The sequence below is a fragment of the Diospyros lotus genome, chromosome 1 (genome assembly GCF_014633365.1).
Source record: "Diospyros lotus cultivar Yz01 chromosome 1, ASM1463336v1, whole genome shotgun sequence".
NCBI lineage: Eukaryota > Viridiplantae > Streptophyta > Magnoliopsida > Ericales > Ebenaceae > Diospyros > Diospyros lotus.
This window is the reverse complement of record NC_068338.1, coordinates 40,058,180-40,084,041: the sequence shown is the minus strand read 5'-3', so window position 1 is coordinate 40,084,041 and position 25,862 is coordinate 40,058,180. Positions and strand designations below refer to the sequence as shown.

At 38.4% G+C, this 25,862-nt stretch overlaps 2 protein-coding genes and 1 non-coding gene across 4 annotated transcripts; 1 reads left to right on the top strand and 2 right to left on the bottom strand.

Annotated features, from left to right (window-relative positions):
• On the bottom strand, positions 1-14,716 carry LOC127810109 (uncharacterized). Of its 2 annotated transcripts, none has more exons than XM_052349369.1 (3): positions 14,530-14,711; positions 14,341-14,406; positions 1-329 (listed from the first exon to the last, which is right to left on the bottom strand). In XM_052349369.1, exons 1-3 carry the CDS (start codon positions 14,575-14,577, stop codon positions 282-284), a joined length of 162 nt encoding a protein of 53 aa, XP_052205329.1. In that variant the 5' UTR covers positions 14,578-14,711; the 3' UTR covers positions 1-281. The 2 variants fall into 2 exon arrangements, with proteins under 2 accessions (XP_052205329.1, XP_052205339.1); XM_052349379.1 differs by lacking the exon at positions 1-329 and adding an exon at positions 368-968 and having other exon boundaries at positions 14,530-14,716.
• A 1,708-nt stretch (positions 14,717-16,424) lies between these two features.
• LOC127810100 (amidophosphoribosyltransferase, chloroplastic-like) lies at positions 16,425-18,650 on the top strand. The gene has a single exon (XM_052349358.1). The coding sequence runs from the start codon at positions 16,611-16,613 to the stop codon at positions 18,333-18,335; it is 1,725 nt and encodes a 574-aa protein (XP_052205318.1). The 5' UTR covers positions 16,425-16,610; the 3' UTR covers positions 18,336-18,650.
• Positions 18,651-18,916: 266 nt separating this feature from the next.
• On the bottom strand, positions 18,917-19,000 carry TRNAL-CAA (transfer RNA leucine (anticodon CAA)). Its single transcript has one exon. It is a non-coding gene; the product is annotated as a tRNA-Leu (tRNA).
• Positions 19,001-25,862: the final 6,862 nt, after the last annotated feature.

The following is a 25,862-nucleotide window of genomic DNA, read 5'->3' as shown; positions in this document are numbered from 1 at the left end:
TTGTGCCTTAAAGATTTTGAATAATCAAATTAAGGATGATACAATTGTCCAAATTTCCCAACGGATTCGCAAAAATAGCAACTCGAAAGCCATCATAGCCGTGACTATCAGAAACAAATAGTAAACAAAAATCTCAAAAATTGGAGCGCCGTGGATAGAGAATCATGGCCCACATACATTTAGGCCAAGATGAAACGCCGGTAAAGTTCAATTTTCATGTATTATTTTTGTTAAGAAAAATATAAAAAGACATGAAAAGAAAAAAAAAAAATCCATTTCCTTCAATGATGTGCCTTCGCCTCATCTTTCTTATGCGCCTTAGCCTTTGCCTGAGGCAAGAATTAAAACAAACATAAGAATGAATTCGCAGAGAATGCTATGACATGCATGATGTGTATGTAAATGTACCAACTTCTAGCATACATGACAAATCAAACTCCTTGTCGTAAGCAAGTTAAGGAAATCCTTGGAATACGTTCACCAAAATTATGTTAGTGAAGTCAGCCAGAAGTAATATAGGGTTCTTTCCTTCCAGCCTTTATTTATTTATTTTTAATTCTTTTACGAGAGGTGGTCTGCCATCAGAGCACAAAGATCATATGATCTTAAGTACAATTTCCATTATCTAAGAATCACCAATTCAGGTATGGATGGGTGCTATGATTACAGTTTTGTTATGCATGCCTGCAAACATCATTCAACTATGCTTGTCTGATGCATAACCATGACACAATCCTCAGAGAACACCCTGCCTAATTGTAGAAAGCTACCCTTCTACACCAGAACAGCCAACTAACCAATACTCCCCACCTCCCCCCTTCCCTTAAAACAATATATGCATGCAATAAGTAAGCTTCAAATCCTCGGAGGGATAAAAGCCCTGATACTTCCAGATACAAATTCACATATAGTAAATGCGAAGTTCAAATAAAATGAAGAGTTCCACCGGGAGCGACAGATTACTGGTCCTGTCAAAGAAGCCATCACTTGACAACAGATGAAATATTAAATTACTAAAAAAAATAGTGGACTTTTCCTGTTTATTCTTTTTGCACGATAAGTTCATGGAAATGATTCACAACACAAGTAGGATGAATATCTTCAGCTTCTTAACGTTATCAAACTCCCTCCAATTTTTCCTCCTGAAGTCTCAAACTTCAATTTTTTTTTTTGGGTTCATTTACAGTTAAGACTTAAGAATCATTACGGCCTATTCCCTATTATAATCAAAATATCAAAGAACACCTATGTGGATACAAGCAGATATCAAAACAGACTGGGTATAAATATTTGGAAAAAAAAAAAAGGGGATAAGAATATAGCAAAGGAAATTAATATTTTTAATTAGTAATGTCTCTAGGTGTAATGTTTATAAAGATAATGACGGAAAAGGATTACAAATGTTGAATGGTAATATTAATCCTGATATAAACACGCCTTTTGATATATAGACTAAGACAGATGAAAATATTAAAAATACAAATAATCTAACATGGTACCATCAAATTCATTAAATGATAACATAACATCATTTAACATACAAAAATAACTTTTTTACTTTTGGAAAATGTAATTAGACTTTATGTAGCTAACCTCACCTAGTAGGACTAAGACTTGATATGTTGTTATTATTTAATTAGACCCTTCTGCCTTTTTCATTCTGTCGTACTCTGGTGGCAAACATATATATTTTATTGTGCAAGGGATGCTCTTATTATTTTGGTGACATGGGGTTAAAATACAAAACTCCGCCGGGGGATGTTATCTACTGTCGGTCCCAAGCCCGGATAAAGGAGAAGGGTTGTGTTAGGTAGCCGACAGCCAATGTAAAACTTAGTCGGATCCAAAACATGAACTCTAGACAAATTATGAAAAATCGTTTGGGCGTGCGTGTAACCCTTCATAGCGACGCGCTACACTGCCCCCGTGTAGTGACAAGTGAGCTAGGGCCGCTGCATCGGTGCCTGGATGTAGTGATAAATGAGCAAGGGTTCCCGCATTTGCTTGGACGGATGTGGGTAAAGAAGCTAGTCCAAAATCAAAATCAAAACCAAAACCAAAATCAAAATCAAAATCAAAACCAAAACAAAAATCAAAATCAAAAACAAAATCAAATCCAAAGTCAATGCCAAAAACAAAATCATAGATTAAGAATTGGGTCATGGAACATAGGAACATTAATAGGCAAAGCTATGGAAGTGGTGGATGTGATGATTAGGAGAAAAATTAATATTATGTGCCTTCAAGAGACGAGATGGGTAGGAAAAAAAGCAAAAACTTTATCAGAAGCTGGATATAAAATATGGTACACAGGAACTGATCGAGCAAAAAATGGAGTGGGGATTATTATGGATAAAAGCTTAATAGATGAGGTAGTGGATGTAAAGAGAATGGGGGATAAGATTATTATGGTGAAGATTAGTCTAGGAAGAATGACTATGAATATCTTTAGTACATATGCACCACAAGCGGGGTTAGGTGATGAGATAAAAACAAAATTCTGGGAGGACTTAGAGGGACTCATACAAATGATACCAAGAGGAGATAAAGTGATTATAGGAGGTGACTTAAATGGGCACGTGGGTAGAGACGGAAACGGATATAGAGAGATACACATAGGGTATGGATTCAAGGAAATTAATAATGAGAGTAAATCTATCCTAGATTTTGCTATGGCATATGGGTTCATTATAACCAATACTAGGTTCAAAAAACGAGACGAACACTTAATCACATATAAAAATATCACCTCAAGCACCCAAATAGATTACTTCCTCATGAGACAAGAGGATCGGTTATGTTGTAGGAATTGTAAGATGATACCGGGAGAGTGTTTGACTACTCAACATAGACTTCTAGTACTTGACGTCCAAGTAAGAAATTGGAAGAGAAAAAATCACATAAAACAAAATTCAAGAATCAGGTGGTGGAATTTAAAAGGGGAGAAACAACTAATCTTCAAAGAAAAATTAAGGGGTAGAAGGGAATGGAATGGAGAAAGACAGACAAACCAAATGTGGAAAGAAATGGCTAATGCTCTGAGAAGCACGGCAAAGGTAGTCCTTGGAGAGACAAATGGTAGAGCCCCTAACCTTAAGGAGTCTTGGTGATGGAATGAAGAGGTACAATTGAAAATTAAAAATAAGAAAACTTGCTATAAGGCAGTATATCAATGCAACAATGAAGAAAATCAAAAAAATTATAAAGAAGCAAAAAAGACAGCAAAAAGAGCTGTTAGTGAAGCAAGGTCAAAAGCATATGAGAATCTATATAAACGACTTGATACAAAAGATGGAGAAAGGGATATATATAAATTAGCTAAAGCAAGAGAAAGAAAAACACAAGATTTAAATCAAGTGAAATGCATAAAAGATGACAATCAAAATGTTTTAGTAAATGAGGGAGCGATTAAGGAGAGATGGAAGGAGTATTTCACAAAATTATTCAATGATGGTGGTGACACAAGAGTTAGGTTGGGACATCTTAGTAACTCCGAAGGGAATGTGAGCTACACATTCTATCGACACATAAGTTCAAATGAAATAAGGCAAGCTTTAAAAAAAGATGAAAAATCATAAGGCAGTGGGACCAGATAATATACCAATAGAAGCATGGAAATGCATGGGAGAAGAGAGCATCTCCTGGCTAACGCAACTATTTAACGCCATCCTTAAATCAAAAAAAATGCCAGATGAGTGGACTCAGTGGAGGAAGAGTACTTTGGTTCCTATATACAAGAACAAAGGAGATGTTTAAAACTGTGAAAATTATAGAGGAATTAAGTTAATGAGTCATACCATGAAATTCTGGGAGAGAGTAATAGAGCAGAGGCTCAGAAAAGAAACAAAGGTGTCAGAAAATCAGTTTGGTTTCATGCCTGGTAGGTCAACAATGGAAGCTATATATTTACTGAGGCATCTAATGGAAAGGTATCGAGATCATCAGAATGACCTACATATGGTGTTTATAGATCTAGAAAAGGCCTATGATAGGGTCCCTAAAGAAGTATTATGGAGGGTTTTAGAGAAGAAAAGAGTCAAAATAGCCTATATACAAGCCCTTAAGGACATGTATCATAGTGTAGAGACAAGGGTTAGAACATGCGGAGGGGATACTGAACCATTTACAACTACAATAGGACTGCATCAAGGTTCTGCACTAAGTCCATACTTATTTGCCCTAATAATGGATGAACTCACTAAAGATATTCAGACAGATGTGCTATGGTGTATGCTATTTGCAGACGACATAGTGTTGGTGGATGAAACAAAAGAAGGAGTGAACACTAAGCTTGAGTTGTGGAGAAACAATTTAGAATCTAAGGGATTTAAATTAAGTAGAAAAAAAACAGAATATATGGAATGCAAATTAGTAAAAATGCAAGAGTGGATGATGTTATAATAAAATTAGAAGACCAAATCTTACAAAGAAAAGACCATTTTCGATATTTAGGATCAGTGATTCAAAAAGATGGAGAAATCCACGAGGATGTCGCACATAGAATTAAGGCAGGTTGGCTAAAATGGAGAAATGCATCGGGGGTGTTATGTGATGGTAAAATCCCATTAAAATTGAAAGGAACATTTTATAGGACAGCTATAAGACTAGTCTTGCTGTATGGCTCAGAATATTGGGCAGTCAAATACCAGCATGAACAAAAGACGAGTGTAGCAGAGATGAGGATGTTAAGATGGATGTGCGGACATACAAGAAATGATAAAATTAGAAATAAAGTTACTCGTAATAAGGTATGAGTAGTGCCAATCGAGAAGAAGATGAGAGAGACTAGACTAAGATGGTTTGGTCATGTGAGAAGGAGACTAAGAGACGCTCCTGTGAGGAGAGTTGATGAAATTGAATAATTAGTCACAAAAAGAGGTAGAGGTAGAGGTAGACCCAAGAAGACTTTGGGAGAGACATTAAAATTTGATATGAAATATATGGATCTAAATGAGGATACGACAAAAGATAGAAATACATGGAAGTCTAGAATTCATGTAGCCGAACCCACATAGTGGGATAAAGGCTGAATACGTTGTTGTTGTTGTTGTTGGGGTTAAAATACAAATAACAAGTTAAGTGGTTTTTAGCGTATATATAACCTAGCCTCCTCCTTATGGTGTAACGAAAGAACTCTTCGTTTGGCAGACACAAGTAATGGTGAGAAGAAAGAATATGACGATGATCAAGGAGCCACCCAACTTCGGTGACTTAAGAAGTTGCTCTTTTGTGCCAAAGCCAATTGATAAGGATCCTTCTAATTCGGCATAACCGCACATAGCGGGATCCCTATTGGAATGCTAGGGTTATGGAATTGGGCATCATGCAATGTAATTAGTTACGTATTAAAGATTATATTAATGTCAATATTATTATGGTTTAGTGATATCAGGTTAAAGATTAAGAAACTTAAACTAGATAGATTTTGTTTTCTTGATTGAAAAAAATCTATCTCCTCATGCAACTGTGATTTTACATAAAAATTTAGCCCAACATACTTCTGTACGAGTGTATGTCAAATATATAAATTCTGGAACCCAAGTCTTTGTGCTGTGTGTGATATTGTTGATCTAATTGGGTAAGGTTTGAATGGACCAAAGTTCAGTTTTCATGCAATTCCTGCTCATTTTGATAGAATTCATTTCTGAGTACACAGGTATAGCTTCTTAATACATTTTGAATCACCTAATTTTCTATAGTTAGTTATGAATTTTGAAAGATGATGCATGCTATCTGCAAGATCCAGTTGCAGTGACAAGTTTGTGAACTTTTAACCATCTATATACCCAATTTGGAAAACCACATATATTAGAAACTTCTTAATTATACACAACAAATATGAATTTATGGGATTCATTTAGAACAAGGTATTTGAAAATTTTAGACATTTCATAAATTAGCAGTTTTGATCTGCTAGTAGTTTTTTAACTTTGACCAGGTTTGGCTTCAAAGCGGGTTTGATTTTTGGATATGTTAAAATAGACTTCTTCAGCTCTGAATGTCTGTGATTTCAAGTGAAAATATGTTTTCTATGAGGAGATATGGACTTTCAAATCAAGAGAACATAATTTAAAAATGCATCAAGTTGGTGATGTGAGACTAGGGTTCATAAGTTAAGGGAATTATCTAGAAGTCATGTGATTCGATTCATTAAGTATTGATTTCAAGGTATTTGACATTTAGGGCATATAGAAAGTTTAGGGCATACGATTAGCTCAATGAGAGAATTGCCAAAATAAATATCAAGATAGGTCAAACATTAAGCATGGTTAAGATACAATCTTGTGTTAATAAAACTATAGAATGTGTTTTGATTTATAGGGCCTAAATTATAGTTGGCAACTTGGCGTGCTGCTAGAGTTACCTATTTCTGCATACCAGATAAGTGGCTTTCAGTTCATCAGTTTATTTTGGTAAACTAAATATGCATATGTATGTATTTGTTAACAAAATCAGCAGTGATTTATCAAAAATTAAATTATTGGTATAACAACTCCCAACTTACTATTATTTTGGACAGATAATAGATTATGCTACAAGATAATCCATTTCAAGTTGAATTTAATACATTAAATGTGAGTTGTGGATAAATGAGATATTCGGACCAACCTGAGTGAAATGTTTGGTTTCATCTTATTTCACTATGTTTTCATAAGCTCATGCATGGCTTGGAGGATATAAAATGGTGCACTTAATTAGTCAGTCCAGCCACCTGACAATATGTGGTGATATATTTAGTTATTCTGTATCTAGCCATAGTCAGTACTGTCCAGCCACCTGACAATATGTGGTGATATATTTTGCTATTCTGTATCTAGCCATATAGTCAGTCCAGCCACCTGACAATATGTGGTGATATATTTTTTTCATTCTGTATGCAATTATCTGTTTTGTTATCTTATATCAATCCACATCATGTGTTTCCATAAGTACTTGTAGGACGGAAATGTAGATCATTTCTTGAATTACATAAATCCATATTGTATGAAATTTGTTAGTATCTGTTTTTGTTAAAAAAGTTTTATATGATTTTATATTTTTAATCTAAATTCTGTGATGGATGTCACTTACCGAGGGTGGTACCCATTTCATCTTATTCAATTATTTCATATACAGAGAATGAGATTCAGAATCAGGACCTCGTAGAAGAGTAGTTATTCAGTATCCTAGAAAACACTTGTTAGAACAAATAATATTTGAATAAACCTAGTTGGATTAAAGCAGCGTATTGTTGTTATCCTAGTCAGGATTGAAGTCCATAATTTAGAGATTTCATAGTGATTAATTGTTATGAATTATTTAGATTTTTTGATTGATGTAATCTTAGTTGAATTAATATATTCTTAACATCTTAAAGCCGTGAAAATTGGACGGAGTGTAAACATTTTGTGTTTAGCACCAATAGTGATAGGCCCCCGATTCACTTGACTTATCAAAGAAGGCCTAAGGGGCAGCGATCAAGGGCAGCGGAGTAAATAAGTTGGCTGGCATAACAACCAGCCATGTGCGTAAGGGGTAGAATGGGGAATCATTGGTGTAACAACCCAGCTATGGCATAACAGAATTTGGTTAAGGGGTAGTGGGAGGAATATGTAAGGGGTGGGGGGGTGGAGAGAAGGATGCTGGTTTTTCAGTAGGAATTTGGGAGAGAGAGGGCCTCTCGAATGCCCTGGGTGATCTTGTTCTTGGCTGGAAGTTTGTTTGTTACTAATACTTGATTGTTGCTTGGAATTCTAATCATAAATCTTACCATTTTGGTATCAGAGCATCTCCAATCCTAATGGTGAACCTGATTGAACGAGTGGGTGACTTGGAAGGAAGGATGGAAGGCATGCAACGGAGTGTTGAATCGGTGGAGAAGAACATAGCGGACTTGCTAGAGAAATTCGCTTGGATGAGAACGAGATGGGAAGAGCAGGAGAGGGAGAGGAAAAACAAGGAGAAATTGGGAAGTCAGCCGTAGGTATTCGCATAGGACTCTGAAGCGACACCAGAGGTTGGGTCGAGGCGAGCTGAAGCAGATAGCCTCGAGAGAGGTTGGCGACCTGAACCTCGCGGTCGCCGGCTGGAGATGCCGCTTTTTGATGGAGGAAATCCGGATGTCTGGATCTTCAAGGCCGAGAGGTATTTTTTGGTGAATGGGATGACGAATTTGGAGAAGGTAGATGCAACAGCTGTTTGTCTGGAAGGGCCAGCCCTCTCATGGTTCCAGTGGGAAGAAAAACGGCAGAGAATGAGGACTTGGGAGGATTTCAAGCTAATGATGCGAAGCCGATTCCGACCCACTCAAGAAGGGTCAGTAGAAGAACGTTTCTTAGCTCTTCGGCAGAGAGGAACTGTTTCGGATTACTGTCAAAGTTTTGAGGAGCTGGCATCGCCTCTGGAAAATCTACCAGAAGCTGTGCTAGAAGGGCACTTCATCAACGGTCTCCGTCCGGAGGTCAAGGATGAGTTGAGGGTGTTGAGGCCAAGGAGTTTGGAGCAAATGATACACTGTCATGGTCCAAAGGTTTAGCCTAGGACTAAAATGAAAATCGAAAGGATCTGATACCGTTGAAGTTAAGAACAGAATCTAGAAGGAAAATTGAAGAAGAATAGGGAGAGAAAATTAGAGAGAATTGAGGGAGAATGGCAGAAGAACGAGGGAGAGAGATTAGAGAGAAATTGTAGAGAGAAATATTGAGATTTCAAATATCATTCAACGTGTCCATCACCTCCATTTACAGCAGCCTTATATAGGCATTTTAGTCTCCTAACAGCCTTGCACATGCAGCCATGTGCACCAAACTAATTGCTAAAATATCCAAAACAAAATATTCTAACCTATTACAATAATACCCTTTATTGTTCATAGGGTCATGACATGGACCTGGCGCAAAGAATAGAAGAGAGGAACCTTGTGCTCCGGGCAAATGCAGTTGGATCGATTTCAAACAGAGGTCCGTCCGTTTCATTCGCTAGTCCAAATTACCAACGTGGGGGTCCTCAGCCCCATGCGCAACCAGCTTCTAAATTTTTGGCAGCCAACTCTTCCTATTCATTTCGTCCACAAAACAATGGGAGGGTGAGTAATCAGCCTTGGAAACGGCTTAGTGAGGCTGAATGGAAGTCCAAGCGAGATAAGGGCTTATGTTTTAGGTGTGACGAGAAGTATACGATACGCCACAAGTGTAAGAATAAAGAGCTGCAAGTGATGATGATATATGATAAAGAAGTAGAGGAGGAGGAACAGTGGGTAGAAGAAGAAGAAGACAACCAATGCATCAGCCGAGATAGGGAGGCAGTAGAAGTACCAGCCCAAGGGGGTGAGGCCATTGAGTTGTCCATAAATTCTGTGGTAGGTTTGACAGCACCCCAAACAATGAAGATAAGAGGGGAGATAGAGCAGCAGCCGGTTGTGGTCCTTATTGATGGAGGAGCAACCCATAACTTTATTTCTGTGGAGTTGGTGCAGCTGTTGGGGCTAATCAGGGAGGAAACAACAGGGTACAGTGTGATTTTGGGTACAGGAGTGGCAGTTCAAGGTGCTGGCATTTGCAAAGGAGTGAAGCTTAAGCTCCAAAATTTGCAGATTGTGGAAGATTTCTTGACCTTAGAGTTGGGAAGCTCGGATGTTATTCTGGGAATGAGATGGCTAGCAACGGTGGGAAAGATGAATGTGGATTAAAAAACTCTCACCATGAAGTTTCAAGTAGGGGGCATGGCTGTAACTTTGCAGGGGGATCCTAGCTTGAGCAAGACATTGGTATCTTTAAAAGCTATGGTAAAAGCATTCAAGGAGAAGGGGGAAGGGATGTCGCTAGAATTGGGGACAATGGCAGCTGAAATTAAAGAAGATCAGAGAGCAGTTCCAGAATTGTTGAAAGGGGCATTGGCTGAATATGGAGGGGTGTTTACTGCTGTGGAGGGGCTGCCACCTAATAGGGAAAGGGATCATGCCATAAACCTAATTCCAGGATCCTCACTGGTGAGTGTAAGACCTTATCATTATCCTTATTTACAAAAGAATGAGATTGAGAAGTTAGTGGGTGAAATGTTGGCCGCGGGAATCATCCAACCCAGCTTCAATCCATTTTCCAGCCCAGTATTATTGGTTAAGAAGAATGATGGAGGGTGGCGCTTTTGTGTCGATTATAGAGCCTTGAACAAGGTAACGGTGCCAAACAAATTTCTAATTCCAGTGATAGATGAGTTGCATGGTGCTCGGGTTTTTTCCAAGCTTGACTTAAAATCTGGTTATCACCAGATTCGGGTTAGGCCCGAGGATGTTCCAAAGACAGCATTTAGGACTTATGAAGGGCGTTACGAGTTCCTAGTGATGCCTTTTGGATTGATGAACGCCCCGGCTACATTCCAAGCGTTGATGAATGAAATTTTCAGAGATTATTTGAGGCGTTTTGTGCTGGTGTTTTTCGATGATATCTTGGTGTTTAGCAGTAGTTTGGAACAGCATGAACAACACCTGAGATGTGTGTTAAAGGTGTTAGCGAACAACCAACTGGTGGCCAACAACAAGAAGTGTGTGTTTGGACAGCTGAAAATTGAGTATTTGGGCCATGTTATTTCCTATTTGGGAGTTTCAGCTGATAGTAACAAGGTGCAAGCGATGATAGATTGGCCTACTCCAACAACGGTAAAGGAATTGAGGGGGTTTCTTGGGCTTACGGGGTATTATAGACGCTTCGAGAGAGACTATGGTAAGCTGGCTCGGCCTCTAACAGATCGATTGAAAAAGAACAACTTCTTTTGGGATGTGGTTGCCGAAAAGGCCTTCCAACAACTCAAGGCTAAAATGGTATCCTTACCTGTTTTAGCCTTGCCCGATTTTGAGAAGCCCTTTATCATTGAAGCTGATGCCTCGGGGCATGGAATGGGGGCTGTTTTGATGCAAGAACAGAGGCCAATCGCTTATTTCAGCCAAGGGTTTAGTCAGTTGGGGAGGAAAAAATCAGTTTACGAAAGGGAACTCATGGCCATAGTGTTTGCGGTGCAAAAGTGGAGGCACTACTTGTTAGGTAGAAAATTTTTTATTAGAACGGATCAAAAAAGCCTCAAGTACTTGATGGAGCAGCGGGAGGTAAGTCCTAAATATTTGAAATGGATGATAAAGCTAATGGGATACCAATTTGAGATACATTATCGGGCTGGTAAGGAGAATAAGGCGGCAGATGGGCTGTCTAGAATCTGTCACACAGCAACTTTGATGGCTTTGACAGTGCCTAGATTGGTCCAATTGGAGCAGGTGGTAAGCAAGGTAGATGCTGATCCAAGGCTGCAAAAATTGATCCGGGAGTTAAGAGCTGAACCCTCCTCCCATCCTAATTTTCAGCTAGTGGACAAGCATCTCATCTACAAAGGACAACTCTACTTACCCAAGGGATCCGCACTAATTCCGTTGATACTCCAAGAAGGGCATGATGGGAGTGTGGGAGGACATTCGGGGTTTTTAAAAATTTACAAAAGGGTGTCGGCGAATGTCTATTGGCCGAGTATGAAGAAGGATGTGCATCGGTATGTAAGTGAGTGTACAACTTGTCAACAAAACAAATATATAACCTTGTCACCGGGGGGATTGTTACAGCCACTACCAGTTCCTAACCAAATTTGGGACGACATTGCCATGGACTTTATTGAAGGGCTCCCAAAATCGAACAAGGTGGATTCAATCTTGGTCGTGGTGGATCGACTTAGCAAGTATGAGCATTTTATTGGCCTTAAACATCCATTTACAATTGGGGATGTGGCTGAAACTTTTATCAAAGAAGTGGTGAGGCTCCATGGAGTTCTTAAGTCCATTGTGTCGAATAGAGATAAAATTTTTATGAGCAGATTTTGGGAGGAGATTTTTCGGTTACAAGGCACCAAACTGAAAAGAAGTACAGCTTATCATCCACAAACGGATGGGCAAACTAAGATACTTAACCGGACTTTGGAGACCTACTTAAGATGTTTTGCTTCCTCCAAACCAAAGGCATGGTTCACTTGGTTACCTTAGGCTGAATTATGGTACCATACCTCCTATCACACAACTGCCAAGTTAACTCCTTTTCAAGTGGTGTATGGGAGGGAACCACCTCCCTTATTACAGTTTGAGAAGGGAACAACCCCTGTCTCGATCGTGGAGCAGCAGATGATTGAAAGGGATGTGATCCTAGATGAACTGAAGGCACAACTATTGAGGGCACAGGCAGTAATGAAGAAAAGAGCAGATACGGGAAGAAGAGAAGTGAAGTTCCAGGTAGGAGATTTGGTTTATTTGAAACTAAGGCCGTACCGACGAAGGTTTTTGGCTGCTCGTGCAAATGAGAAGCTAGCTGCTCATTATTATGGCCCGTTTGAGATTGAAAAGGAGGTAGGTCCGATAGCTTACAAACTGAAACTGCCACCACATTGTCAAATCCACGGTATCCACCCTACATTTCATGTGTCCTAACTACGGGAGGCTAAGGGTGCAGTGCGGGCTACTATAGAGCTGCCCCAACAGCTTACTGAAGATCTGGAAATGGTGGTAGAACCTTCAGCAGTGCTAGGAGTGAGGTCGGGAGCTGGCAAGAACATGAAAGGAGCAGAAGTGTTGATCCAATGGAAGGGCCTTCCACCATTGGAAACCACTTGGGAGCCCTACTCAGTGATTCAGCAACAATTTCCATTTTTCCACCTTGAGGACAAGGTGAAAGTTGGGGGAGAAAGTAATGATAGGCCCCCGATTCACTTAACTTATCAAAGAAGGCCTAAGGGGCAGCGATCAAGGGCAACGGAGTAAATAAGTTGGCTGGCATAACAACCAGCCATGTGCGTAAGGGGTAGAATGGGGAATCGCTGGTGTAACAACCCAGCTATGGCATAACAGAATTCGGTTAAGGGGTAGTGGGAGGAATATGTAAGGGGTGGGGGGGGTGGAGAGAAGGACGCTAGTTTTTCAGTAGGAATTTGGGAGAGAGAGGGCCTCTCGAATGCCCTGGGTGATCTTGTTCTTGGCTGGAAGTTTGTTTGTTACTAATACTTGATTGTTGCTTGGAATTCTAATCATAAATCTTACCAAATAGCTTGAGTCTTCTTTATGAGCATGCAAGATTGTTACATCCCTCTGTTTCAGGGCATGACATATTCCATAACAGCTGGTCCTCTTTTGTAAATTTTTTCTCATAAATTAATTAATTTCTGGAGAAATTTTCAAAAAATAGTAATCTGGAGCTAATGGACAATTAAAATGAAAATTGAGAGAGCTGGTACATGATTTGGACCCTGAAACCAGCTTTCCTGATTTTTATTTTAATTGTCCATTGATTCCAAATTACTATTTTCTCAAGGTTTCCTACAAAAAAAAAAAAATTAATTATGAGAAATAATTTATAAAAAAATGACTGGTCTTACACAATGGACATGCATATCTATTACATATTCTAGAAGTTCCCTACACTAACAAAATCTCAAGCATTAATCCTACTCAGGTATTATAGATTCTATTAGTGTCCAAAAACAAAAATAATGAATCCAGTCACACGGCTCATTCCCAACAAGCATTTTTGCTAAATATGTGTCCAATTCCAATATGGGCATGATACCCAAAATTAAGTGTAAGTGCCTCCCTAACATAATGTTTTTCTTATGAAAAATGGTTTTAAACCAAATGGCAATGATTTCAAAAATGATGGCCTTTTCATTCCTTTTTTTTTTTTTTTTAATAACACAGTTTCTTGTACCAACTTAAGAAAAACTCTCTTATTGCTCCTAGTTTTGGAAACAGAAATCAATTATGAAACTGCAAACAATTGAGGCCCAAGTTTTTTAGGAAGTACAAGAAGATGACAACATCAAAACTCATAACACTTCGTTGAGTACAGGAGCTGAGATAGCAGACAAGTCCTGTACCAAAATGCAGGTGGAATTCAGCACATTTAAGTAATATAATGCACTACATAGAACACAATAATCTAAGGCAATACTAGTGCAAATGGTGGCAATCACTACTGAGATTTTGCACATTCTAAACGAAGGATAGAAATAAAAGGTCATCCAGAATCAACCGGAGATTGAATAACTTGAACCCGCCATAGCGCTACATAAAGAAACCATAATCATAAACATAAACTACACTTGATAACAAGATAGCTAAAAAGTTTTGATTCAGTGTGACCGCACATTGAAACATCCACATTTGCATTTTGTTGGAACATCCACATTCCACACAGCTAAGACTAAACGGCAAAAGCACACACAATTACACAAAACAACGCGGCGTAAATAAAAAATAAAACCAATAGGAAAAGAAAAGAGACCTATAATATGTAGATGGCAGTTTATGTAGAAAAACGCATAGAATTTCACAATCTAGGGTACCTTGAGATACTTGAGCTTGATGCTTCCATAAAAAAGGCCGACGGAGAAGGCAGAAGCACGAGCCACCTAGATCATCCATCACCAATCCACCATTTTCCAGATTAGCAAATCGAAGAAAAAGAGAGAACGAGTACTTGGAACGATCATCGAAATCGCAAAACAGATATAGGGGGAGTCAGAGGGGATTACCAAAGCAAGAGTACTGGTCCCGGAATAAGGACCGGGAGGCGGCGCCATTTGCCTTTCCAATATCTTATTTTTTGGATTCGATTTCTGGTTTTCTGGTGAGGTGTTGCGCCGAAACCCTCTATACCTCCACTCCGCGTCTTCTTTCTTGCCCTACTCTCCTCGGGCTATGATGCCGAATGCCACGGGCTGGAGCCCTTTTTGGTTAAATTAAGCAAAAAGAAATGTTAGTAATACTTTCTCTAATAATAATAATTATTATTATTTGAAACACGAGAACAGATAGACCAAATGTAAAGAAACAAATACATGCCCCCAGTGTCTAATCCAAGAGTTTTGGTGAGTCATGAGTTTGATTTATTCATCTTATATTTATGATTTATTTTTTTTAACATAATCAAAAATGCGAGAAATGACCATCTCAAAAAATAAATACATCATGTATATGCATGTACTAATTTACATCTTAAACTTTAAAATTTGTTGCAATGTCATATGTTGCTATCAAACTTTTACCTGATTTTTGGTTTGCTAGCTACTGATTCTTGTTTGATTGTTAATGTTAACCATTCAAAAGGTCACACTAGAGCAGTACATTTAAATTTTTAAATTTATATTTGTCTCTTAGATCTATTCTAAATTTTTTATTTTGTTAATTCACGTGTCAAACTTTTGAAAAAATTATATTTGTTTTTATTAGTTAACCAGTGAAATATTTATTTTTTTTCTTCTTTTTATTAGATTTCTTTAAAATCGCTTATTTCATTTAAAACCAAATTAGGTCAACTATAGTCAAGAAACTTAAAGTTAAGGTGCTCGCTCAAAGGCTTTTAAATTTTCTCATTAAAAATTAATGACTACTTAAGTTTACATGATTTTATATTTAGTGGTAGATAATGGCATATGATGGGTCTAAAATTTGAAATTCAAGTCCTATAAATCCTAATTGTCTTCTTTTAAATATAAGTGGCATGATTGATAGTGTAAGATAGACTATACATACTTTTAAGATGATGTCAGAGAAGAAGAAGAAGATTAAAGTGTGTTTGATTATATGAAAAATACATAAAAAAAAATATTACATCAAAGAATTAAATTTTATTTTTTATGTTTGGCATATTATATTTTTTATAGAATTGAATTTTATAGTACAATCATTAAACTATATTTTTGTCTTTTTTTTTATGAAAAATTTTATTTAAGGAGAGATAGTTTTTGTTTTCAATACAAGTTGAAAAATATTTTTATTTTTAACTAGATGCTATCAAATACATTCTAATACATACATACACGCCGATGATGATCAACATTAAGTAAAGTAATGGTTACGCGAGTATATTATTTATTTTAGGATAATGATGATTTCTTTATTTAAAATTCGTGGGTATATTGTTAATGCCTAATTAATGGTAAGAGCGGGAGAGTCGTACTACTCATAATTCCAAGTGGAGTTTGGGATTGTTTGTTGAAATGGGAATGGCCGGACAATCCTTAGCCAATACGCTTGGTGGACGAGCGCTTCTCCCTCCCTTTCAAACAAAACCAAAAAGGAAAGGGAAAAGATGGCGACGCCAATGTCAATCATCTAATGCTCTGAGATTGATAGGAATCTTTTGTGGACCCTACTCCAAAATTTTCTGATTCCTTCAGATTCCATCCTCCATTATTCAAACTTTTATATGGCATAGGATACTGATTCGTTTTTCTTCATATTTAACGTTTGATTGATGTCGTATTATTATATATGATATAATAAGAACATTGGATTGGTCCCAGCTTTCTGCGACTTCATTAGAATCAAGGACTTTTTAAGAGTAATGTATAAGTACATATGGATATGGTTCAGACTCAGAAATTTTTAGTATTTTTGATAATTATAAGAAGGATGTTTTGGGTGAGGAACCAAATATGACAGTCTAGTCAATGATGCAATCATCACCGCCCCAGCCCCAACAACATTCGAATTCCAACGTCACAAGTCCGAACAAACGGGCCAAAACCTAGTCCAACCACACGCCGTTCTCTCAAAGCCCGCCACCCCACCACCACCTCTCTCCGTTTATCTTTCTTTCCTCGGCTCAACAATGGCCGTTTCCACCGCCACCCAATTTTCTTCCTCTCTTCACAAATCCTATTCTCCCTCCAAGGCCACCCCCTCTCCAAAATCCATCTTTCCCTTCCCCATAACTCCCCGGAAAACAAAATCCTCTAGCGTAACCCTCGTCGCAGCCTCCTCCAAGAACCCAATTTCGGACGTTATCAAACAGAACCAACATAGGAATCCCGCCGCCATTGATGACGATAAGCCTCGGGAAGAGTGCGGCGTTGTCGGCATCTACGGCGACCCGGAAGCCGCCCGGCTCTGCTACCTGGCGCTCCACGCCCTCCAGCACCGCGGCCAGGAGGGAGCGGGCATCGTCGCCGTCGACAACAACGTCCTCCAATCGGTGACCGGCGTCGGCCTCGTCTCCGACGTCTTCAACGAGTCCAAGCTCCGCCAGCTCCCGGGCGAATTGGCCATCGGGCACGTCCGGTACTCCACCGCCGGCGCCTCCATGCTCAAGAACGTCCAGCCCTTCGTTGCGGGCTACCGCTTCGGCTCCGTCGGCGTCGCCCACAACGGTAATCTCGTGAACTACAAAGCTCTTCGTGCCATGCTCGAAGATAATGGTTCCATTTTCAATACCAGTTCCGATACAGAGGTGGTCCTCCATTTAATTGCAATTTCAAAGGTTCGGCCTTTTTTCCTCAGAATCGTCGAGGCTTGTGAAAAGCTTGAAGGGGCCTATTCAATGGTGTTCTTAACGGAGGACAAATTGGTTGCGGTTCGGGACCCGTTTGGCTTTCGGCCTTTGGTGATGGGTAGGCGGAGCAATGGAGCTGTAGTTTTCGCCTCTGAAACTTGTGCTTTGGACCTAATTGAGGCCACATATGAGAGGGAGGTCTATCCCGGAGAAGTATTGGTTGTTGATAGAGAAGGTGTTCAATCCCTGTGTTTAATGCCTCACCCCGAGCCCAAAGCATGTATCTTTGAGCACATATACTTTGCTTTGCCCAATTCAGTGGTTTTCGGGAGGTCAGTGTACGAATCGCGCCGAGCATTCGGCGAAATACTGGCGATGGAGGCTCCCGTGGATTGTGATGTGGTGATAGCGGTGCCTGATTCCGGGGTTGTGGCCGCAATTGGGTATGCTGCCAAAGCAGGGGTGCCCTTTCAGCAGGGGCTAATAAGGTCACACTATGTGGGAAGGACTTTTATCGAGCCTTCTCAGAAGATTAGGGACTTCGGGGTGAAGCTCAAGCTCTCAACCGTCAGGGCGGTTTTGGAAGGTAAAAGGGTTGTGGTTGTGGATGACTCGATCGTGAGAGGAACAACCTCGTCGAAAATTGTTAGGTTGATTAAGGAGGCGGGGGCGAAGGAAGTTCACATGAGGATTGCCTGTCCACCGATAATAGGGTCGTGTTATTATGGAGTGGACACTCCTAGTCCAGAAGAGTTGATTTCGAATAGGATGAGTGTGGAGGAAATTAGGGAGTTTATAGGGTCGGATTCACTTGCGTTTTTGCCACTTGATAGCTTGCACAGGTTGCTGGGCAGCGATTCTCCTAATTACTGTTATGCTTGCTTTTCCGGGAACTATCCAGTCGAGCCAAAGGGTAAAGTGAATCTCCTTGGTGATTTTGTGGATGATGGGTTGAACGGAAGCATAGAATCCATTAACGGGGGTGGGGTTCAAGAAGAGACTAGATCCCAGAAGCAGCAGGGGAAGAAAGATCCAGAGCAGAGACTCGATAGTGTTTCACTATAGTGGTAAAAATATATTAGACTACTATTTACTAGTATTATTAATTAGGTGGGTGGTTATCTTTTATTTCTTTTGGTGATGGACATGGACAAAATTGGGGGATAGTTTACCAATTAATTAATTAATTAATTAATACAGTCGATTTTATTTCAAAGTTTCACGTGTTTCTTTGGATAAGTGTTTGAGCCGATGGGAAGCCAAAGCTGCTATTGAATGTCCTCTGGCGTATTGTATTCTTGTGTTGGGATTGCGCTAAATTCTCAAGATTATAGATGTCAAATTAATTAATTGCTTTAGCATGTTTTTGCCTGTTCCATTTGGTGGGTGCTGCTTTTTATTGTTGTTGCTTTTTTAGGGTTTCAGTTACTGTAAATCACATACCGGCACCGCCTTGAGAACCGAGGATGCTGTATTTTGAGAAATCTAGGTCGATGGATGGATGCATCAGGATCCATTTCGGAATTGGCTTTAGTTTTGAAGTTGTTATTACCCTGTTGGGGTGGGGGGTTCTGTGTTCCTTCACTTTCTCTATTTCTATTTCTTTTTAGCAAAAATTTAAAAAAAAAAAGGGGGGGGGGGGGAAATGTCAGAAGTGGGATTTGAACCCACGCCCTCTCACGAGGACCAGAACTTGAGTCTGGCGCCTTAGACCACTCGGCCATCCTGACTGACAACATCAACACCATAAGAAAAAATACTTCAACCCATTCCAATCTTTGTTTATTTCGCGGTGTCCTAAAAGGCGCTGCATCCGAGGCTGGCCTCTCTTCTTCTAAATTTTAGCATAACATTTCGTCCTCTTTTTAACTCTCCCCAAAAAATGCAGGAAATTTGAAGGATATTGAGTAGGACGATCAGTTGCACGCATCCCAACTGCCCCTTGATTCGTAGCTTTCAAGGGGGCCCGATGGATGGGTGGATGGGAAGAAGGCATGTGCCTTGTTTCAGTGTTTTTTGCCAACACTACTCAGAGGCTGTTTGGCTTACCGTTTTTAATTAAAGCTTTTAAGTTAGTTAGCGATTAGTATAAAAGTTATATAGTGTTTAACTTAATAGTGTGTTTAGATAAATATGCTTTTAAGTTGTTAGTTAATAGTTATGTGTTTGGTTTGTAAAAGCTGATAAATTGTCAAAATTTGACAAAAAAACTAAAATAAACATAATGCTAAATAATATAAATAAAAATTATAAAAATATTATTTTTAATAAAAAATAGATAAATTATAATTACTTATTAAAAAATATCTATATAATAAAACATGATGGTTTTTGAAAATGTCTCAATGGAAAGACATTTCAATGACTGGGATTAATTTCTGATGGATTGAAGGTTAGGATTAAAAATTTTCCCCCTCACGCATAGCACAGCCATCTTTCATATACTCACACAGCCACACATATATATATATATCTATATACACATAGGCCATCTTTCATATACACGCAACTATCTTTCATATACACACAAGCACATATATATATATATATACACACTCACATATATGTATCTATATACACATGGAACCAGCGACAGGGGCGAACCAGCAGTCTGTAAGGGGCGAACCAGCGACAGGGGCGGCCGTGCAGCAGCGGTGGCCAGTTATGGAGGCTGATCGAGGTCTCAGCGGAGGTGGAAGGCGGCCGCAGTGAAGTGGTCAGGTGCATCGGTACCTGGCGATGGCTGAAGCAGCTGCGGCGGTCGATGGCTGGAGACGCAGGGGACCAGCTACAGTGGCTCGCGGCGGTCGGAGGCGGCCGGCGGTGGCGAGGCTGGCTGTAATGGTGGTCGGATGAGGCCCAGGCGGCGCTGATCGGCGATGGCTCTGCGCGCAGGCAGGCTGTGCGTATGAAGAAGAAGAGGAATGAAGAAAAAATAAAAAATAAAGAAAAATATCAAACTTAGTCTTGGAAAAAAGTAACGACAATTAATAATTTAAAAGGAAAAATAGAAAAAAAAAAAAAGTCCATAACCTAAGCACAATTCAATTTATTTTTAAGTAATAAAATCAAATTAATCTCAAATTTATCTTTAATTGCAAAAGTAAAGTAATTTTAACTTTAAAAATTAGAACACAAATATAGTGTTTTAAAATTCAATCAAAAACTATATTAAATAAAAAATCAAGAAATTTTAAATAATTATTATTTAAAATGTCAATAAAAGAACCATGTTTACTAAGACAAAAATAAGAAAACTTAACAAAGTTAATTCTTTAAAAATTATCTTACTACCAAAATTCAAAAATGAAATAGATTTTGTTATGTTATGGACGGATTGATTTTTATAATTTTTTGGAATAAATTGAGATTTTGTTTAGGTTTAAGATCTGTTTAAAGTTAGTGGTTATATTTTTTTTACTTTTTTTTTATCTATTTTTCCTTCCCAAATTATCAAGTGGTACAAATTTCTTTTACTAAGCCGTAGGTTTGGTATTTTAATTGTCAATGATTTGTAATAATAGAATTATATATAATTATTTAAAATTAATCGAAAGCATTATAGTCATTTTCTTTTTTTTATTGCATAAATTTAATTTTGTTTATCCAAAAATGATATTTAAATTAAATTATCAATAAAAATAAAATTATAAAAAAATGATATTTAAATTAATTTTGTGTATTGAAACTATTTGACTTTCATCCAAACCATCCGCGCATGGTCATCACATGCAATACAACATTGTATGATTTATGTGATTTGACATTTGGGATTACCTGTTGGAACAGTAGTACAAATATGACCTATAACAACAAACTCTCTGAAAATACTACAGACCCAACAAGCAAGCAGCAATAACAAATTTGTATATTGACCCACCCACAGAACTTCCCACACAAAAATAATTTAAAAATTAATTTTTTTAAAAATTAATTTGGAGTTCGAAGAGCGTATTAGAGGCTCGAAAATATAATTAAGGTACAGAGTGGCAGCCAAGAAGGCTTCGAACTAGCAGGAGTTCGTGTAAATCAAGAATTGGTTGTTTCAAGGCAAGTTCCTAACCCTATCATCATGTTCTTCAATCCCTATACAAGTCTCTGTCAGTTAAAAAAAAAATACGCGTGGTAACTATTTATATAATAAAGCAGAATGATTTTTTAAAAATGTCTAAAATGTATTAGAGATACATTTTGATCCTATGATTGAGATGAGCTTTGAATTAGACTTCTCGCCCAACTTTTCTCTCTCTTCCACTCCTTCACTCTATCTCTCTCTCTTGCAGACTCACCCACTCACTCTCTTACACAATCATATATATACAGAGGCATATATACACACACATACCCTTGCGATATAGGTTGGTAATTAATTGTAGAATACAGGTTGAAATTGTAAAACACATACTGCTTTATTATATTAACTGATACTTTTTTGTAAAATACAGACTGATATTTTTTTGTTTATACAATAACTTTAATTTATGTTTTTTTGTTCATTTTTTAAATTTTTTTTTTTACTTGCTCTTATATTTTAATTTACAATATTGATTAACATTATAAATCTTATATGTTTGTTTATTATTTGAGTTTTGTAGAGCGTTTAATACAACTAAAATTTTTACAAGTTCTTCATAAATTTCAACATAATACACCGAGCTTTTACACCGTGTATTTTAATCTTAATATTGTTTACACTGTGTCTTTAGGCATGTTTATATTTATTTTTTGATAATTTCGTGTTTAAAAACTATATATATTGTCTTCAAATATGTAATATAAGCAAATTTAGACTTTCAATTTAGTCCGAGTTCAATACTTGATTATTTTGCATTCAAATTTAATATTCAATTTTTTTTAGTTGCACGTGCCTTCAGGCACGAGTTATCTCTAGTATCACTATAATATACATACATCCTTTATTTTTTTCTACCATTAATATATATACAATATATATGTATATACCTGTAAGTGTATATACACTTACAGGGTTGGGGACGTCACTGGAGGAGGCGACAATCGAAGCTGAAGGCGGCGCCTGATGAGGCGATGGCGATGGCTGAAACTGTAACGGCCCGCCTCCCGGAGCCCCTACGGCGGATAGAGGATCCGTGAGAGGGTCATTATAAAAATGATATCGAACAATGACGCACCTACAACACACACATAACCCTTTTTGAAATCATAATTTTTCTTTATTATAACATCTCATCATAATCTTTACAAACCATTCATCACCTGGGCCCACCTGGGCTTACATGACATGCGACAAACTCTGAAAACATAAACATTAACCTTATTAAGACACGATGACACCCAGGATCTAGTTTTGGGAGAGCTCTGCACTGGCTACCATGACTTGACGGTCTGGACCCAAACCCCGATGAACACACCTGCGATCTCAGGATATGCTAACCTGGAATGATGTAAAACAACATGAGTCGCGAGACTCAGCAAACTCTAAAAAGAAACGTTACGGGTTTAGGATAGGACTCTTCCCATGACACCCCATGCAATTCATGTCAATGAAATCACGCCATGTCATGAGCTATACGTACCTTACTTCTACATGCATAACATAAAATAAACTGCACATAAGGAACCAGGGGCCCACATAAGTTAAACATTGGCACCCGGGTCCCACATACAAACCTGTTGTAGCCTAACATAGGCTACCATATCATCATTCTCTTAGACTAGCCTTTTCCTGACATGGTCGGCTTTTCCTGACATTCAACTTTTGTTTTTTCTTGATACTTGTTACATATTTTTCCTGATTCCCATCATATTCTCATGTGTTCATCATGTCCTACATCACATATTCATATACTTCCGCGATCTTGGTCTTCCCTCGGGCCAACCCCGAGCTAATATCTAAGCCGAGCCGAAGCTCACATGAGTCGGTACTCCCGACACCTGGCACGGTACTCCCGTCCAGAATAACAGTAACATTAGAACCATGCAATGCAACACATAAGAAATGCAAGGGCTTCCGTAGCATAAACGTGATGACAAGGCCCCCATAAACCAAGCATCAGGCCCTGCTACGTCCACACATAAGAATTCACACATGCGACATGTTCTAAATGCATATGCTCATCTAGGATACCCAAATTGGCTCTTGGACCAACCGGGTCATGCAAATGCTCATACATCCCATCACACACAAAGCATGTCCCCACGTGAATGCAACCCAGCCCTTTGTAGCACACACATCATGAAATGCACAAACCAAGGCGGGAATCTGGAGTACCAGCTCTTCTGGCCGTCTAGCGCTTATCGTAACAACCGATGACTGGCGCCCATACATCCAGCCATCAACTGCCACGACCCACGATCAACAGTCAGTGGCTTTGTACCCATACCCTTAGACACACTTACTGACATTATTAACTTTATATCTTCCCAGCTTAACTTTACATAACATTTCTCCATAACTCATAACTCTTCATGTACATAACCACATAACATCGTAATACCATTCTTATTACTTTTCATTCACATAAAGTCATCTCAACATACATAATAAACTCTTTTAACACATTTTCTTAATTCTAACCATAACCAATTTCTCTAAGAACCTAACCCCAACGGGTTCGACATCATTCCCAAGGGAAGCGGAGCGATACGAAGCTCTGTGATGGTCGAAATAAAAGACGCCATGACATCCTTACTTGGCTTATCTCATTAACAATAAACTCATTAATAAAATAAAAGTCATAAAATGGTTACTACACGGATTATTATTATTTATGCGTAGAACCGAGTCACGGTGAGGGAGGGTTTAGAGTAGAAGAAACCTCAAAGACTTTCAAGGGAAATAAATAACGCGAAGAGGGGGTTAGGAGCTTGCCTGAAAATGGTTGATTTCAGCCTCTCTTGTGCTCCCGATGCGAATTAAATCACTTCCTAACAAATAACACATCCGGAACGTAAATTAATTATTTCTAATAGCGCAAAATTTATAATTTACACATATCATGCTTCTACAAATTTTTACCCACGTACTTGATCACTTTCAATGCCAAAAAAAATTTCAAAATCCTTTTATTTTTCCTTATTTCCTTTTCTTTCTACTCTTTTCTTCCTTTCCTTCCTTTTCTTCTTCTTCTTCCTTTCTTCTCCTCCTCCCGCGCCCGCTGCTCCCTGCTCGCGCTGCTTCTTCCTCCTTCTTTCCTTCTTCTCCTCCCTTTCTTCTTTCCTTTCTTCTTCTTCCTCTTCCTCTTCTTCTTCTTCTTCTTCTTCTTCTTTCTTTCCTTCCCCGCGCGCTGCTCTTCCCACTTTGCTGCCCAAGCTTATCTCATTGCACTCAACTCAATGGCATTAAAGCCATAAAAAGACATGGCCAAGACAAGGCCACGCCATGCATACACACATATAAATATATATATATATATATATATTAAATAATTAATTTAATTTAAGTTAATTTAATTTACTTTCTTATTATTACTATTATTATTATTGTTATTACTATATTTTATTTTATTATTTTCATAACTATTTTCAATTAATTTAATTAATCACCTTAATTTCCTATTTTTTTAAAATATCATAAATAAACATTTCTCAAAAATTCCTAAATATTCTAAGATATCCACAACATCCAAATTAATTATTTTTACTTGTCTCCAAATTTTTGAGATGCTACAGGAACCAGATGAGGCGATGGCGCGACCCACCAGTTGAGGCGATAGCTCGATCAAGGCTGGAACCAGATTAGGCGATGGCGCGATCGAGGCTGGAACGAGATCAGGCGATGGCGCAACCCACCAACACGAGCTGCTTGCGGCGGCCCAGCTGCGCGACGACCATGGCAATGACGATATGGAGGAGGGGCGACGACAGCAACGACGGTAATGGCAAAGCACAGCTTCGGAGAAGATGATGGAGAAGAGAGCTTGGTATGTAGGATATTTTGGTATTTTTGTTGGTCAACGATGCAACGTTTTCTAGCAAAGCTGGGGGTACCAGTTTTTGCTAAACGCTACTATAGCAGTGTTTCAGTGGATAGCGAATAAGTTGAAAGGCTAAGCCAAACACTTAATCATCAAATGCATCATAACGGATCAGTTGCACAAATGACTTATACGCGGTCAAACTGTTAAGCCAAACAGCCTCTCAATGCATTAAGGAAGGCTGACCACTGGGTTGGTTGTTGGTACCCTGATGATTGGCAGAAACGTTGGATGGATGACTTAGAGAGATTTTGTATTCGAATTTTACAAATTTTGGACCCTTTCTTCCTAAGGCTTTGAGAGTGGCACTTCTTATGAAAATCTAACAAAAGAAATAAAATGGCAAGAGGCTGAGAGAGGCATCTGAATTTTGGATAACTTTTAACACCACGTGCAAAAAACCATAAGCGCTTAAACCAAATGTTTAAAAGTCAGATTTTAAAGTAACAAATCCATAATATATACACCGTGGCCGAGAGTTCCGCAATAAATTATCCATATAGGCTTGAAACGTATTAAAAATTAAAAAAAAAGAAGGAAAACATTGATACATGGTGGTTTCTCTTCAGAAAGTTCCAAACATTTTTATCATAAGAAATTGGTGCAAAATTCAAATAATTTCACCAGAACATATACG